Source organism: Gracilinanus agilis, chromosome 6 (assembly GCF_016433145.1).
Source record: "Gracilinanus agilis isolate LMUSP501 chromosome 6, AgileGrace, whole genome shotgun sequence".
Taxonomy (NCBI): Eukaryota; Metazoa; Chordata; class Mammalia; order Didelphimorphia; family Didelphidae; genus Gracilinanus; species Gracilinanus agilis.
In genome coordinates this window covers 74,608,396-74,624,182 of record NC_058135.1, presented here as the reverse complement: position 1 = coordinate 74,624,182, position 15,787 = coordinate 74,608,396, and the positions used below count along the sequence as shown (strand labels likewise).

General features: G+C 35.1%; 1 protein-coding gene across 1 annotated transcript in view; it reads right to left on the bottom strand.

Annotated features, from left to right (window-relative positions):
- LOC123251912 (bifunctional heparan sulfate N-deacetylase/N-sulfotransferase 4) overlaps positions 1-15,787 on the bottom strand; it is a 349,513-nt gene that overhangs the window by 22,970 nt on the left and 310,756 nt on the right. Inside the window, exons 8-9 of the mRNA XM_044681239.1 lie at positions 5,597-5,720; positions 3,502-3,676 (exon numbers count right to left, since the gene is read on the bottom strand). Coding sequence (XP_044537174.1) covers positions 3,502-3,676; positions 5,597-5,720 — 299 coding nt within the window. The remainder of the gene's footprint in view (positions 1-3,501; positions 3,677-5,596; positions 5,721-15,787) is intronic.

The window sequence follows — 15,787 nt, the reverse complement described above, 5'->3', positions numbered from 1 at the left end:
TGTGTGTGTGTGTGTGTGTGTGTGTGTGTGAGACAGAGGATGGGCAGATGATGGATAGATGGACAGACAGACAAACAGGTAGTTAGATAGATTGACTGAGACAGATAGACAGAGATAGAAAGATAATTGATAAAGGCTAGTGGGATAGTAGGTTGATAGAAATAGGATGGTTAAACATTTCTGTGTGTATGTGTACATGTTAATTATAATCATGTGAACCCATGTTTTTATTAATATAGGGGACTCTCAGGGAGGAACTTCCTTGACCAATGCAGATGGGCCCCTTATCTGTTACTTATAATCTTAGAAAATTGCTTGTGGCTTTGAAAGTTTGAATAATTTGCTTAAGGTCACATATTGAGCATGTTTCCAAGGCAGGTTTTGAATCCATGTCTTCCTAAATTTGAAGTCAGCTCTCATGCCATATTTCTTCTCACCATACACAAATATCTAGATACAAATGTATGAGTACATATCTATCTCCTTCTCTTTCTACCATCTATTTATCTATATCCATTTACAATATATAGCAAATTGTATAACTAAGAATATATCATTAATTATAACATAGAGGTGTTAGGGTTGCACTCTCATGCTAAAAATATCTCTGGTTTTTTGTGTAGGGGGAAAACTTTGTGTTCATGTACAGTTTGAGCCTGTGGATCCATTCATATTTGATGATACTATAACATTTGATCATCATAGAATATTTATTTCCTAGAAAAGTCTGAAGCTATTCCCTTGAATATCTATGATGAATTTTACTACCATGCACATTTCAAAATAAAATATCATTTTCTATTGTTAATTTTTTCCATTGACCTCCATAAATAGTAGCTGTATGTATTAGACTGAATATCAGGTCTGAACCTTTAAAGAAAACAAAATAACTTACTGACTCTCCCAGTGGCTTTGTCCATATAATTGGCCATCTTTTTCCACCAAGAGAATAAGAGACTTGGAGGTCTGATGGCTCAAGATTGGTTCTCTTGAGTTTTCTTGGCATTCTAATTCTTAGAGAATGGGTTCTAAGCCTTTGGTTTGTGAATTTACATTTAAAAAATTGATAATGGTATTTTGATATTATTGGTTTCCTGTATAACACAGAGTGTTTTATTTCATGCATTAAAAAATATTACAGTGAATCTATGGACTTCACCAGATTGCCAATGTATTTATGACACACAAAAAATAAGAACCCATGTCTTATAGCTAACCTTTCCTAGCTAGGCCCTCACATACTACCTTGTGATCATGGTTGGTTTCTGATATTAAAAACTTCTGAGTGTTCAGATTTCCTTCCTAATAATCAGTTCTGATACCCGACAGTGTGCTTTTCACTTCATACTCAACCTTCCCTTATAAAACATTACTCTTCATCTGCACCATCACCCTAGAGCCCTTGACCCCTCAATTCCCTCTCAGGTAATTTCCCTTTCACGAGCCACTCTCTCTCTTCTTCTCCTCATCTTGACCCATTAGTGAAACAACCTAACTCTATCCTGTCTTCTTTTTAATCTCTAAGCACTTTATTATATTCCAGATTATGTTTAGCCTCAGCCTTGGATGATTACCATTATTTGTCACCTGCATGACTACAAAGGTATTGCTAAATGAAGGTGGAAGAAATCAAATAACCATTTTGATTTAGTCCACTACACAAACCTCAACTGGGTTCTGACAGTTGTTAGGCAATTTTAATAAATTTATCTTATCAATTCACTCTCCCACTTTCCACAGTGACTCTTCCACACCTTTTCATCACTCCTCAAACCTCCAATGGTTCCTCCTTCCCCCACTCTCTCAGCTGAGAGCCTTCATATTTTACAGATAAAAAGTGAGGCCATTCACCAAGCCTTCTGCGATAAGCACCACCTTCTTCACCCCTGAACAAAGCTAACTCCTCTACTTAGTGATCTGCCATTTCCACTTTCACTTTTCAGTCTCTCCCTTTTTATTGGCTCATTCCTTATTGCCTAGAAACACTCCAGAATGTCTCCCTTTCTTGAAAAAAACCCAGACTAAATTATTCCATCTTCACAAACCATCATCCCATATCTCATCCGCTTTTTATAACTAAACTCTTCAAAAATCTGTCTACAATGGATGTCTCCACTTTCTTTCCTCTTACTCTCTACAATCCAACTTCCTACCTTTATCATTCTGCTAAAACTGCTCTGTCCAATGTGATTAATGAGCTCTTAGTTGTGAAATCCAATTGTCTTTTCTCAATCATCATTCTCACTAACTTTTCTGTAGCCTTTGTCACTCTTGATTGCTGTTTCCTCCTTTCTAGGTTTTCAGTATACTTCTCTCTCCTGATTTTCCTTCTGCCTATCTGACCACTCATGCACTCTATCTTTTGGGGAATGCTCTTCTAGAACACACCTTCTATATAGTTGTCTTAGGTTCAGTTCTAGGTCCTTCTCTCTTCTTCCTATTCAACTGGTGATCTCATCACCTCCTATGGATTTAATTACCATTTATATTCTGATTCTTAAATATACCTTTCTTACCCCAATCTGTTTCCTGACCTCCGGTCTTGCATCTTCAATTTCCTTTGATACAACTTCAAACTGAATATCCAGAAGAGATCTTAAATTCAACATGTCCAAAGCTGAACTCATTATCTTGCCCACTAATCCTTTCCTACTTCCATGTTCCATATTACTGTGGAGAGCAACATCATCCTAAAAATATACGTTCAAAATCTAGGATTCATTCCAAATTCATTATCACCTCACTTCTTGATTTTTGCACTAAGAACAGTATTCCTGCCTCAAGTCTCTTCCTGCTCTAATCCATTCTCCATTTAGTCACTAAAGTGATTTTTCCTAAAACAAAGGTCTGATTATCTAAATGCCCCTCAGCCCCCACTTCTCACCACTCAGTAATCTCTAGTGGTTTTTTATTGCCCTCAGGAACAAATACAAAATGCTTTGTTTGGCATTTGAAGCCCTTTATAACCCATCCCCTCTTCTTTCCCAGTCTTCTTACACCTTATTCTATAGAACATTCTCTTTGATCCAGTGACAATGGTCTACTGACTATTCCATAAACAAGGAACTCCATCTCTTGGCCCTTCACAGTCTCTCTGGCTAGATTTCCTGCCTAGAATGATCTCCTTTCTCTACTCTGACTACTGACTTTCATGACTTCCTTGAAATTCCAACTAAAATTTCACTTTCTACATGAAGCTTTCCCTAATTCTCTTAATCCCAGTATCTTCCTTCTGTTAAGTGTTTCCTATTTATTATGTAGAGTTTGCTTTGTATATTTTTATTTGCATGTTGTCACCTCCATGAAATGATGTTACTTGAAGGCATGGAGCTATTTTTTGCCTGTTTATACATCCCCAACACATAGCACATTATTAGCACATAGAAGGTATTTAATATAAATATTTATGGATTATTGATTTTTTTGCTTTTTTTAAACCCAATATTCAATAAAACTTAACCAGAGTCATTCTATGTTTTGAGCCACAGAAAATTTTAATACCTGGTACCAGGAGTATGCTCGGTCTGAGGGGTCAATGAGAATGGTGATGATCTTGGCCTTGGGAACCAGAGATGCAGCTCGTCTGGGAGCTTCCTCTGAATGGAAGTAGTTGGCGCTTTTTTCAAATAGAAAATCATTGGTAATGTTGGAGGGGATGGGGAAAAAATCCATGTACCTGGAGATATAAGAAATGAGACAACAAACCGAAGTCAGAATATGAAATCTCTATCTCATTTTTGCTATAAAATTTCCAAGCTCTTTGACTTTCAAGTTCAAATTTTAAATAGGGTCACATTTTAATTACTAGAGTCTAATACTTAATTCAGCAGGTATTCCTTGAAGATAAAGGAATGATGTTCAAAATATCTCAGTGACTTATTTCTTTGGAGGAAAAATACTGTTGAGTCATGAGTCAGTGTTGTCAAAAACTAAATCAAGAAAACTAGGCTTATCATGGTTTTGAAAAATGAGTTTTCCTCAGAAGGCATGTTAAACAGCAAAATTATGTGTGTGAACTTGAATGGGAAACATCCTAAATTAAGATTAAAATGTGCTTGCAAGAAAAATGCTAAACTCAGAATAGCAATAAGATACTAAAGAGATTAGAGTATAGTTGTTCTTCTATTTTTTTAAAACTCTGCATAATTTGTACTATGTAAAGCAATGTGGACACATTACCGTCTATCTAAAGTAATTAAGGAAATATTTCCTGCTGGTTTGATCCCATGGAGCCTCTGTAGGTTCTCTCTTCCATATGCCATATAAATGTTCCTCTTTGTTTAGATTATGGAGTCAGTATGCTCTGAGGTTATGCAGTGCCATGCCTGAATTACATTTGACACCTTCATAACTGCTCCTCACATCTGCAGTCCCCAGGTGTTCCAGAAATAAATAAGGGGAACCATTCTGAATCCATCTAAGGCTTATTTCTTCCTTAGACACTGATAATTATGTTTCCCAAATACCAAGGGGAGAGGAGTCTTCTCTACCACTCTTCCCAAATTTGGTGCTCAAATTGGACTCGGACATAGGTAAAAACTTCTCTTCTAATCTCTAGGATATTGGTGGTGGCTCCAATGTTTCCTAGTGGTTATCCAATAACTAATAGAACAAAATCATCATGGTACCTAGTCAGGGCATTATTCACACACAAGTATGCCCAGCCTTGATCCCTGTCATCCTAATTACATATCTAATCCTAGCCATGACCACCAATGGTCTAATTTGGTTTAACTTGGGAATTAGATTTATGTGTGATGCTAACTCACATGAGACATCAATATAAGCATATATATCCAAGGAAATTGTCCTGAGAGAATGCTCCTTTATTTGCTAAGGAGTTGGGGGAATCTATATTTAGGAAATATATATATATATATACATATATATATATAAAGGTTGGAATAAAACAAAAAAGGTAGAGGAAACATCAGAAGATCAATGACAGTATCAGGTACATTCTATTACGATTTGGGAGAAAATATGCAAGTCACAGCATTTTTGACAATATTGGTTTGCACAATTTATGGGATGTAGCCCCTGAATTTTTCTCTTAAACTATATATGCTACTAGTGATAATGTGCTTTTGTCAATGTTCTATTATGATCTGAATGACGAATATCACTGTCTGTATCATAATGCAACATGTTCAGCAGACATGGCTAATGAAGATACATATTACAGTATATATTAATAAATAGCTCATATCATGAGTTTCTCCAAGAATCAACATGAATATAAATGAAAGAGCCAACTATTATCTTAAGAATATTTTTTAAACATAATCAAATAGCATGCTTTAGAAAATTTAAATATTCTTTTTAAATATTCTGATGAGGAACTCTATAGTATACTTTATTCAATCATATTATTTTACTAGAAAAATATTATCATTATTGTGCTGTCCAAATAAAATTATGGGCAACACTGATTAAATGTCTCATCATTATGAATTAATTTCTAATTCATTGTGATAGCACTGAGCATAACAAATTCATCTGGTAATTATGCAGATGTCCTACGTACATCTATAATTGCTCCATTGTGATTTAGCACGTGTTAGTAATATACTTTCTTTTTTCTTTTCCTTCTTACCAGTCAATTCCCTTCTGATAGTTGTTTCCATTAAAGAACTGAACTTCTTCAAATGTTTTTGGACTGGGGAGATTGCTGATGATGGAAGGATGCATAAGTAGAAATAAATAAAGTGCAGTTGTCCCTATGGCAAAGAGGAAAAAAAGATTATGGAACATAAACACTGAAGAAAGAAGATGGCTCAGCTTTTACTTAAAGCAGTTTTAACAAAAGAAAAAAGAAAACATTAAGAAAAACAGAACCTCCCACTGCCTGAATGATTTCTTGGAGATCTTCAACATTCTGAAACTAACAGTTTCCTCAATTTTACCTTATTGAACGGAACAATTAATGTTGATGTGGCTTTCTTGTTGATTTAATATTATTATAATCATATATTATCAAAGAATAAAAAATAACAAATTTATTACTAAAATGAATCCAGAATTTTGATAAAGACAAAGACAAAGGAAAAGAGGTAGGGAAAGAGAGAGAGAGAGAGAGAGAGAGAGAGAGAGAGAGAGAGAGAGAGAGAGAGAGGTCTTTTTCGTTACACAGATAAATCAAAACAGGTCCCCCCCTTAAAATAAGAATGGATACTCCAATACCTTGCTGTACAAGAAGTTTTTTCTGGAGCTTTTTAAAAAAGTGGTTTTTTCGCGAATCTTAATTTGTGATTTCATTCCTATGAAGAACTCCCAATGTAAAAATACACTTCAAGTCCCTCCATAAATGCAGATCAAATATTTCTTTGTTATTAGTTCCATCTTACAGTTGTTTTAGAATGCCAAGGAGAAAACTTAGGTGGCACAAATGGAGAGAGTGCCAGGCTTCCTGTAGTCAAGAAAACTTATCTTCATGAATACAAATGTGGTCTCATACACTAACTAGTTGTGTGATCCTGGACCAGTCACATTATACTTTTTTGCTTTAGTATCCTCATCTGTGAGCTCTAGAAAGAGATGGCAAGCCACTCTAGTATCTTTCCTGAGAAAATATCAAATGGGGTCACAGAGAGGCAGACACAACTGAAAAATGGCTGAATGTCACAACGAGAATGCCAGTCCTACAGTAGAGCTATCTTGATGGATAAATAGATGATTTGAAATTTCCCTATCACCATTACATTTGGCTGGCTCCAAATCAAACCATGCTTCATACCCCATCTGACCTGCCCTGTGGGTCATCTTGCCAAGTGCCCAAACACTGATATGTTCTCCTTCCCCATTCCCTTCTCTTCTTATTTTCCACCTCTTACTATGAGGCTAGTAGTCAAACCTTGGGCATGTTAAGCCCATGACTTTACTTCCTATTTCTACTATTTTCCAGACCCAAACTCTCAACCTGTGATCATATTCTCATTTGTGTGTTATATTCCCTTACTGAATGAAATATATGCTCTTTGGGGACAAGGTTGAATGAGATCTGTTTCCCTTTTGTTTTTGGACTTTCCATGCTTAATATAATACTTGGAACCCTGTTAGGACTCAAGCAGTAATTTTTTATCCATCCATTCATTCTTTCACTCAATCTACATTTCAAAGATGTCATAAAAGGAAAATAAATCAGAGAAATCTTCTTAGGTTCATACTTTGGACCAGGCTTAGTGCAACTGAAGGACAGAAAGGAACTTAGGGAAGAACCAGAGCAGTGATTCTCAAAGTGGGTGGCACCACCCCCTGGTGGGTGCTGCAGTGATCCAGGGGGGAGCGTTGATGGCCACAGGTGCATTTGGAGGTGGTTAATAACTCTAAGGGGGTGGTAATAGTATGTGACAGGGGGTGCTAAGTAATATTTTTTCTGGAAAGGGAGCAGTAGGTCAAAAAAGTTTGGGAACCACTGAATTAGAGGAAAAACACAAGATATTGCCACCAGATATGTCTGTACACCAGTTATTCACTCCAACTTTCTCTGTCTCTTTCCTCTCTCTCTCTCCTTCTCTCTCTCTCTCTCTCTATCTCAGTCTGTCTGTCTGTGTTCCTCTCTTCCCCTCCACCTTCTTCCCCTTTTCCTCTCCACCACATCTCTTTGATTCTTCCCCCACTTTCTCTCCTTCTCTTTTGCTGTTACTTTTTGTTATAAAGGGTTGTTATTTGGTAGGAAGAGAGGAAAATTATTTTAATATAAAAACAAAATATATTAATAAATATTTTTAAAAGATGTAGACATTTTCAAAAGTTGTTATGATCACAATGGTAGAACCTTCTTCCTTAATTTGGGCATAAGTTTTGGACCTGGATTCCATAGATTGATTTCAGGAGTTTATGAACACAAGAAAAAGACAACCTTACTTCAGTATAATTGGTTTCCCTTGTAATCTCCCATACTTTAAAATACATTTAAAATATTTTGAAAAGAGGTTTATAAGCTTCACTAGACAGGCAAGGAGATCTCTCTTTCAATATCTCTGTCTCTCTGTCTGTCTTTCTCTCTGTCTCTCCATCTCTGTCTCTGTCTCTGTCTCTCTCTCACACACAGAGCTCTAGGATTTAAAGCAGTCAACATCTTAAATACTAGAGATGGTAGACTCCTTGGTTCCTCCTGATCCCTTCCTCCTAGCCTTCTACCCCTTTTATAACTCTGATTCAACTTTCTGTGTCCATCTTATTACTTTGGGAAGTTCAGAAGTGATGACTTATGAAACCTATTACATTTTATTACTGCCCCAGAGTGCTACTAAATAGTATAATTAGAAAATCATTCATTTTATACAGATATACAAATATATATGTATACACACACAAATTTTACACTAAAAGAGGCTGAACTTATAATTGGACTTGATTGGATATAATATTTCCATCTTCTCAGGAATGTCTACATTCCACAAGAGGGCACACCCTATGGTGCCAATGGGAATTATCCTTGGCTAAAGGAATAGGAAGCTACAGAAAAGAGTTCATTTTAAATTATAAGACTCATATGAAAATGCTATCCTAATATGAGAAATGTGAAAGTTCGAAAGCTTTCACATTTCTCACATTAGGATAGCATTTTCATATGAAAACTGGAATCATTTATTCTTGTAAATATCTTTATATTAACCCAGTTCATTATTTTTTAAAATTATTTTTGTCAATATTTCTGATTTCATTGGTGCAAGGAAACCTGGTGAGAAAACTTCTACCTTGAAGATTCACATCCATTTTGTAATGTATATTTTGAGAGATGTCCCTGGGGCACTGACACACTAAATAATTTACTCAGGATTATATAGCCAATAGTGCCATTATTATGACTTCGACACACAGGTATTAAATTCTTATTAGAATATTAGGAATTACTTCATTTATTGTATTTTTTATCTTCAATGCCTTGCATAATGCTTAGAACATAGAAAATACATAATAAATATGTATGGACTGAATGATTCCTTGCCCAATTTTCTTTCAGTTATATGATTTTTTTAAAAGGGCAAAACCAATGATTTGAGACCCTTGAATTATAAGTCTTTTCCAGATTTCAACATCATGACTCTGCTATAATCATACTCTGGGTTTCTCTCTTTTATCCTGGAATATCCATCTATCATATTGAGTGTCTCCTTGGACTTTCATTTTGGAGAGGGGGTCAGGCCATGCCAACATTCATTCCCCTTCTGCTGACCTTCTGCACCATGCCTCTAACAGGTTATCTCCATCTCTCTCCCAACCCCATCCTCTCCTTTTCAGTTCTCTGTTATGTGTTGTTTCCCCCCATTGGAATGTAAGCTCTTTGAGAACAGGGATAATCTTATTTTTCTTTTACTTTTTTCCCCTCATATTTATAACCCTTTTACTTAGCATAGTATCTGGCACACAGTAAGTGCTTAATTAATGTTTGTTGTTTTGCCTTGCCTTCTTATGTTGGTATTTGTTGAGAGATTTCACAGTATGACTGACAGAATGCTGGATCTGACATCAGAAAGACCTTTGTTCAAAACCTACATGGGGTATTTATAAATCATGTGGCCCTAGACAAATAATCTAGCTATTCTTGAGATCAGTTTCCTTATTTGTGAAATGAACTAGTCATACTTAATCATCTCTAAAGTCTCTTTTACTTATTAATCATTGATCTATAACAAATAATACACGTAACTTCTTTCCTCAATACAGTGATAAATTAAGCTGGGAAGGTAGGCTTTTTCCAATCTTTAATTTTGTAGCAAGCAATAACAACAACAAAATGTATTCCATGACAAATGGTACAGAGTCTGTTTTAAAATTAAATTTTCAGCACTTCTCTCCAACTTAGGCATTTTTTTTGCATATTTAGTAACCTTGTCTCAGATCTGGAGTTGAAAATGACATGGGGAAGTTACTATATTTTAAACAAAAAAAAGAGAGAGAGATTTTTGAAATTACTTACCTGTTTTCTTACTTCCCTAAATATATATGCAGCTAAAACATGGTGTCAATCCAGGTTATATTTCTTTAGGGCAGAGAAATTTCAACAACTGATTTCTAATAAGCTAGAAATTTTGCCCCAAACCCTTAAAATGATCTACCTTTACACAGCACCAAAACTCCAGGATGGGTCATGTTTATTTATTATGACTATTTGTATTATGCTACGGTTTGTGAACTCACTGATAAGAATGCTTCAATTCATATCTAGTGAATTCCAAACACATCAAGACAATAAAAACTTTAATTAATCAGTACATGAGCAAAGTATATAAAACTGTCACATACTGAAGAAAGTATAAAATACTCTAATTGAAAGTGTCATCCCATGGGTGAACTATTTTAACTCTATTTTTACCACATTCTTACGCTGTTTTCCTTTAGCAACTAGGAAGGTACAAAGAAAATATTTCTGTCTCCAAATGGACTGGGGACAGTAAGTTTAAAATATGTCAGTGAATGTAAAATATTTCATTCTCTGTCCCTATGGGAAGTGACCGAATAAATTAAACAATGTTTTCTCTTTCTATGATGTTTGAAATTGCGGCATGTTTTCCTTGTCCAATGCCATATGAAGAAGCTTAACATCTCTCCATTGGTCACTTTTTTGACCTGAGCTTCTAACAGTATTATGTGCTTAATCAGTATTTTTTAATCAGATTTAATCAGGTCTTTTGAGAATGGCTTTTGTTCTATGACTTAATTCAGTTCATTGGTAGTTTAGTTTCCATATTAGAACCAAAAGAGATACTCTACAACCACTTAATAGTTAACAAAAGATTTAGTCAGAGCAAGAGAAGATTAGGCTTTGAGGAGATTTTGAGTAGAATCAGCTGAATGAAGCTCCCTTGCATCAGAGCATGAGGTCCCCATGGCTGCTTTGTACTTAGACAAATGAGGAAGTATCATCAACAATTGAGTCTTTTCTTCTTTGAACCAACCAGGTCTCATGTATTATGAGACCCAATATCTTTTAAGAATCTAGCCTAACTTGAATGGGAAGCAGGGGTTAGGAATTTGCTTCTACCAAAGCTCGATTGCATAATCTGGGAAAGAAATTGCTAAAGACCTGGAAGTCCACCGGACTTAAACTATTAATTGCTAAAAAACTAAATGGAAATGCATTAATCACACACTTCTATATAAGAATAACAGTATTCTGGTATTACAGTGCTTGGTGGATTATGTTTTCATTGTGCCAAGCATTAATGAACTTGAATGAAATGGAAAGGTAGCCAAAAGGTAGCCTATGGCAATGAAGGACTTTCACATATTTACTTAAATTTTTTTTTAAAGTTTTGATTGAACCAAATGAAAAAATTAGTCACAAGACATGATATTTCATTTAAAGCAGCAAGTCAACCTACTAAAAACAAACCAAAAAAAAAAAAACCTCAACCAAACCTTTAATTAAGTAGTTATTTTAGACAAAATGATCCAAACTAACCATCCTATACTTGAATTATGGCAAAGACTTTAAAAATCGTGAAAATGTTATTGTTAACATTTCTTAACTATTAATGAAAACAGCTGACAATTGGTCTACAAAACCAATGTGTGATCCCACACAAACAGACACACACACACACACACCACTCCTTAAAGAAGTATAGTATCAAGGGCCTTAGAGACAAGTAGGTAATGCAGGGGATAGGATATTGTGCCTGGAGTAATGAAGATTAGAATTCAAATCTGGTTTCAGAAACTTGGTACTTCTGTGAACCTGGCCAAGTCACTTAACCTCTCTGTCTGCCTCAGTTAGCTCAACTATAAAATGGGAGCAATAACATAACCTATCTTCATTTTTAGGATAAAATAAAACCTTATTTTTATAGCACAGTGACTGGAACACTGACAAGCAGTCATCTAATCAATTAACAAATATTTAGTAAATACTTGAGGTATAAATACAAGAATTGAAATGCTGTTTTCTTGCAAAAAGCTTACATTCTAATCAGGAAATCAAGCATTATCTTGGGGAGATAATGCTTAAATATAAAGTGAACAAATACAAATATGTACAAAATAGTTAAATCCAAGATGGTTGGGAAGGAGGGCACTAGGCAGCAGAAGAGGGGGAACAAAAAAGACTTCAAGCAGAAGGTGGTGCTCCAACTGAATTTTAAAGGAAGAGAGGGACTCTGGGAGGTAGAGGTAAGGAAAGAGTGTGTTCCAGACATAAGAAACCTCCAAAACAAAGGAACAGAGATGAGAGATGGTACATTATATAAAAGGAATAGAGAAAAGCCAAATATCCTTAGATCATACAATGTAGGAGCTTAAAGGGGAAGTGTGGAACCAAAATGGCTAAGAAAATGAATTGGCCCAGCCAAAATCTTCTGACATTCCCCTCCAATCAACTTTAAAATAATGCTTCAATTTGAAGTCTGGGGTGGGAGTGGGGGGCAGTTAGGTGGCTTAGTGGATTGAGAATCAGGCCTAGAAATGGGAGATCCTGGGTTCAAATCTGGTTCCAGAGACTTCCAAGCTTTGTGATCCTGGGTAATTCACTTAACTTCCCTTGTGCAACACTTACTGTACTTCTGCTTTGTAATCAATACAGAATATTGATTCTGAAATAGAAGATAATGGTATTTATTTAACTGAAATCTGGAGCATCAGAGCCAATAATAGGTTTGGGTGAGACATTTCTTCTTTCTTAGGTAACTTGGGAAGTCAGCAAGAGAGGTCCATGTCACCAAGGTGGTTCAGAGTACACAGGGTGGCAACATCAGCCATCAGCTTTGGAGGCAGCTATGAAAGTGGCAGCAGCAGCTTCAGTAGCTCTAAGCCCACAGGTGGAAAAGAGGTAGGACAACTGGTCATAAAGAAATTACAGGGAGTATTTTGCTGGCACTAGGTGAAGTTGATGCTGCTTGGCAACTTTACTAACTCTACAGAATTCTGAGTTGCAGTTCCAGGTCACAGTTCTAGGGTAGGGAGGAGATCTTGTGGTCTGGCACAAGGGAGAATGGGTCCTAATTACAATTCCAAAGCAAGAAGAGCATTAGAGCTTGCAGTTGCCGGAAAGCAGGGAACCTGGCTCAGTTCCGAGATAAAGAAAAGCACTAATAGGGTCCTTCCTAAGTAAAGATCAGAGTGCAGAACAGGAAAACAATAACTTCTTCCAGAATAATCCCAACTTAAAAGTACTCCAAACTTGCAAAGACCTATAACTAACTAAAAATATCAGCAGGGAAAAGTATCTCTCTAATCCAAGGTGAGCAGAGCCCAACCTTAGCATAAAGTTTAAAGCCAATAAGTAGACTAGAAAAATAAACAGCAAAATAAGAGCTTGATCATGAAACACTCTTATGCTGGCAGGAATACCAAGACACAAACTCAGAGGAAGACAACAACATGACTGTTAGTTGGTTGGACCCAAGCCAACAAGATTCTTGGAGGAGTTAAAGAGGTAAACAGGGAGAGGAAAACTTGGGAAAAGAAATGAGGATAATGCAAAAGAAAATAGTAAAAGAAAATTAACAACATGTTAAGAGAGACACAAAAATTCACTGAATTTAAAAAAAAAAAAAAAAAAAAAAAAAAAACAACCAACAACTTTTTAACGGCAGATTAGCCAAGTAGAAAAAGAGGCATAAAAATTCACTGGAGAAAATAATTCTTTAAAAATTAGAATCAGGAAAGTCAAAGATAATGACACCATGAGACATCAAGAAACAATAAAAAAAAATCAAAAGAATGAAAAAATAGAAGAGAATGTGAAATATCTCAATGGAAAAATAACATGGAAAATAGTTGAGTAGAGATCATTTAAAGAATTATTGGACTAACTAAAGTCATGATCAAAGCTCTTAGGCACTATAATTAAATAAATTATTAAGGAAAATGTGCCCTAATGTCATAGATCTAGAGCAGGGATCAGCAACCTTTTTGGCCGTGAGAGCTATAAACGCCACATTTTTTAAAATGTAATTTCGTGAGAGCCATACAGTGCTCACAGGACGCGCTCCTGTAACAGTGCCTGAAAAAAAAAATTGACTTTATGGCTCCTGAAGAAAGAGCCATATCTGGCCCTCAAAAGAGCCAGATATGGCTCAAGAGCCATACGTTGCTGACCCCTGATCTAGAGGGTAAAATAGAAGCTGAAAGAATCCACCAGTTACTTCCTGAAGGAGATGCCCAAATGAAAACTCTCAGGAATATTATGAACAAATTAGTGAGTTCCTAGGTCAAAGAGAAAATAATGCAAACAGAAATAATTCAAATATCAGAGTCATAGATCACAAAAAATTTGGCAACTTTCAAGTTAAAGGAGCACAGGGGTTGGAATATAATATTCTGGGAGGGAAAGGAGTTGGGATACAATCAAGAATAATATATTTGCAACACTGATTGTAATTCTTCAGAGAAAAAATGGATATTTAATGAAATAAAGAATTTTCAAGCATTCACTAACAAAAGACCAGAACTTGAAAGAAAATTTGACCTTCAAACAGAAGAGTCAAGTGAACCATGAAAAGATAAATATGAATGAATAAAAAAATCACAATGTACTCAATAAGGTTAAACTATTTTCATTTCTATATGATAAAATGATTCATATGATTCCTAAGAATTTTATCTTTATTAAGGTAGTTGAAATGACTGTCTATATAGACAGAAGGCATGGGTATGAGTAGATTGCTTTGGGATATGAATTAACATGCTATCTACAAGTAGAAAGAAACAGTTGGAGGAGAGATATTTGGTAACTTATTGGCTATATATGAGAGAGAGTAAGGAGCCCAGAATAATGTCATAGTCATGGAACTGGGTTATTGGAAGGACATTGGTGATTTTGACAGAAATAAAGAAATATAAAAGACAGAGTTTAGGGAAAGGATAATGAATTCAATTTGGGATATATTGATATTAAATTGTCTCTGACATATCCAGTTTGAAGCTTGAGTAGACAGTTGGTGATGTAGGACTACAGTTCAAGAAAGTGTCATGGGTTAGATATATAGACATAGAAGACAGCTGAATAGATATGATACTTAAAAAACTTTTCCAGATCTTATGGCTCTCTTTATGTGGCTTAAGATTTTGTTGGCCTTTATCTTTGCCTTACCACACTTTTGATTCAGACTGAACTTGTGAATCATCAAAATCTCCAAATATTTTCCCAGGCTAATTGTTCTCTAGCCAAGTTTCTCATATGATGCTCTTCTGCAATTGTTTTCCTTTTAACTTGTTTCAAATTTCAGACTTTATATTATTTCTTACTAAATTTCTCCTTACTGGATTAGGCCCTTATGCTGTCATCTAATTTGTTAGCTATCCTTCCAAAATTTGTGTAATCTGCAGATTACATAAGCAGTTATCTATAATGGCATGCATAAAAATTGCTCAGCAATTTAGGGTGAAGAATGGTTTCTTAAAATAAGCTAAACTATTTGGTCTAATTATTCAATCAATTCTAAATCCATCAAATTGTACTTTCATCTAAATTACATTACTTATCTTGTCCACAAGATTACATGAAATAATTTGTTTAATACACTATTGAAATTTAGGTATTTGTCTCTGAAATTCTCCTAATCTATTACTCTAGTGTGTATGTATATATATATATTTATATATATATATATATATATATATATATATATATAAACTAAAGATAATCTAACATGAATTGTTTTTATGAAATCATACTTTCAGTAATCATTCTTCCCCTTCTTAAATTCTCAGAAAATATTTCATTTATAATATATGTCCTACAATATTGCAATGAATCAATCAAAAAGCAATTATCAAGTTTCTACTATGGGCTAGGCACTATGGTTACAAAGATAAAAAAATCAAACAATTTCTGCCTTCA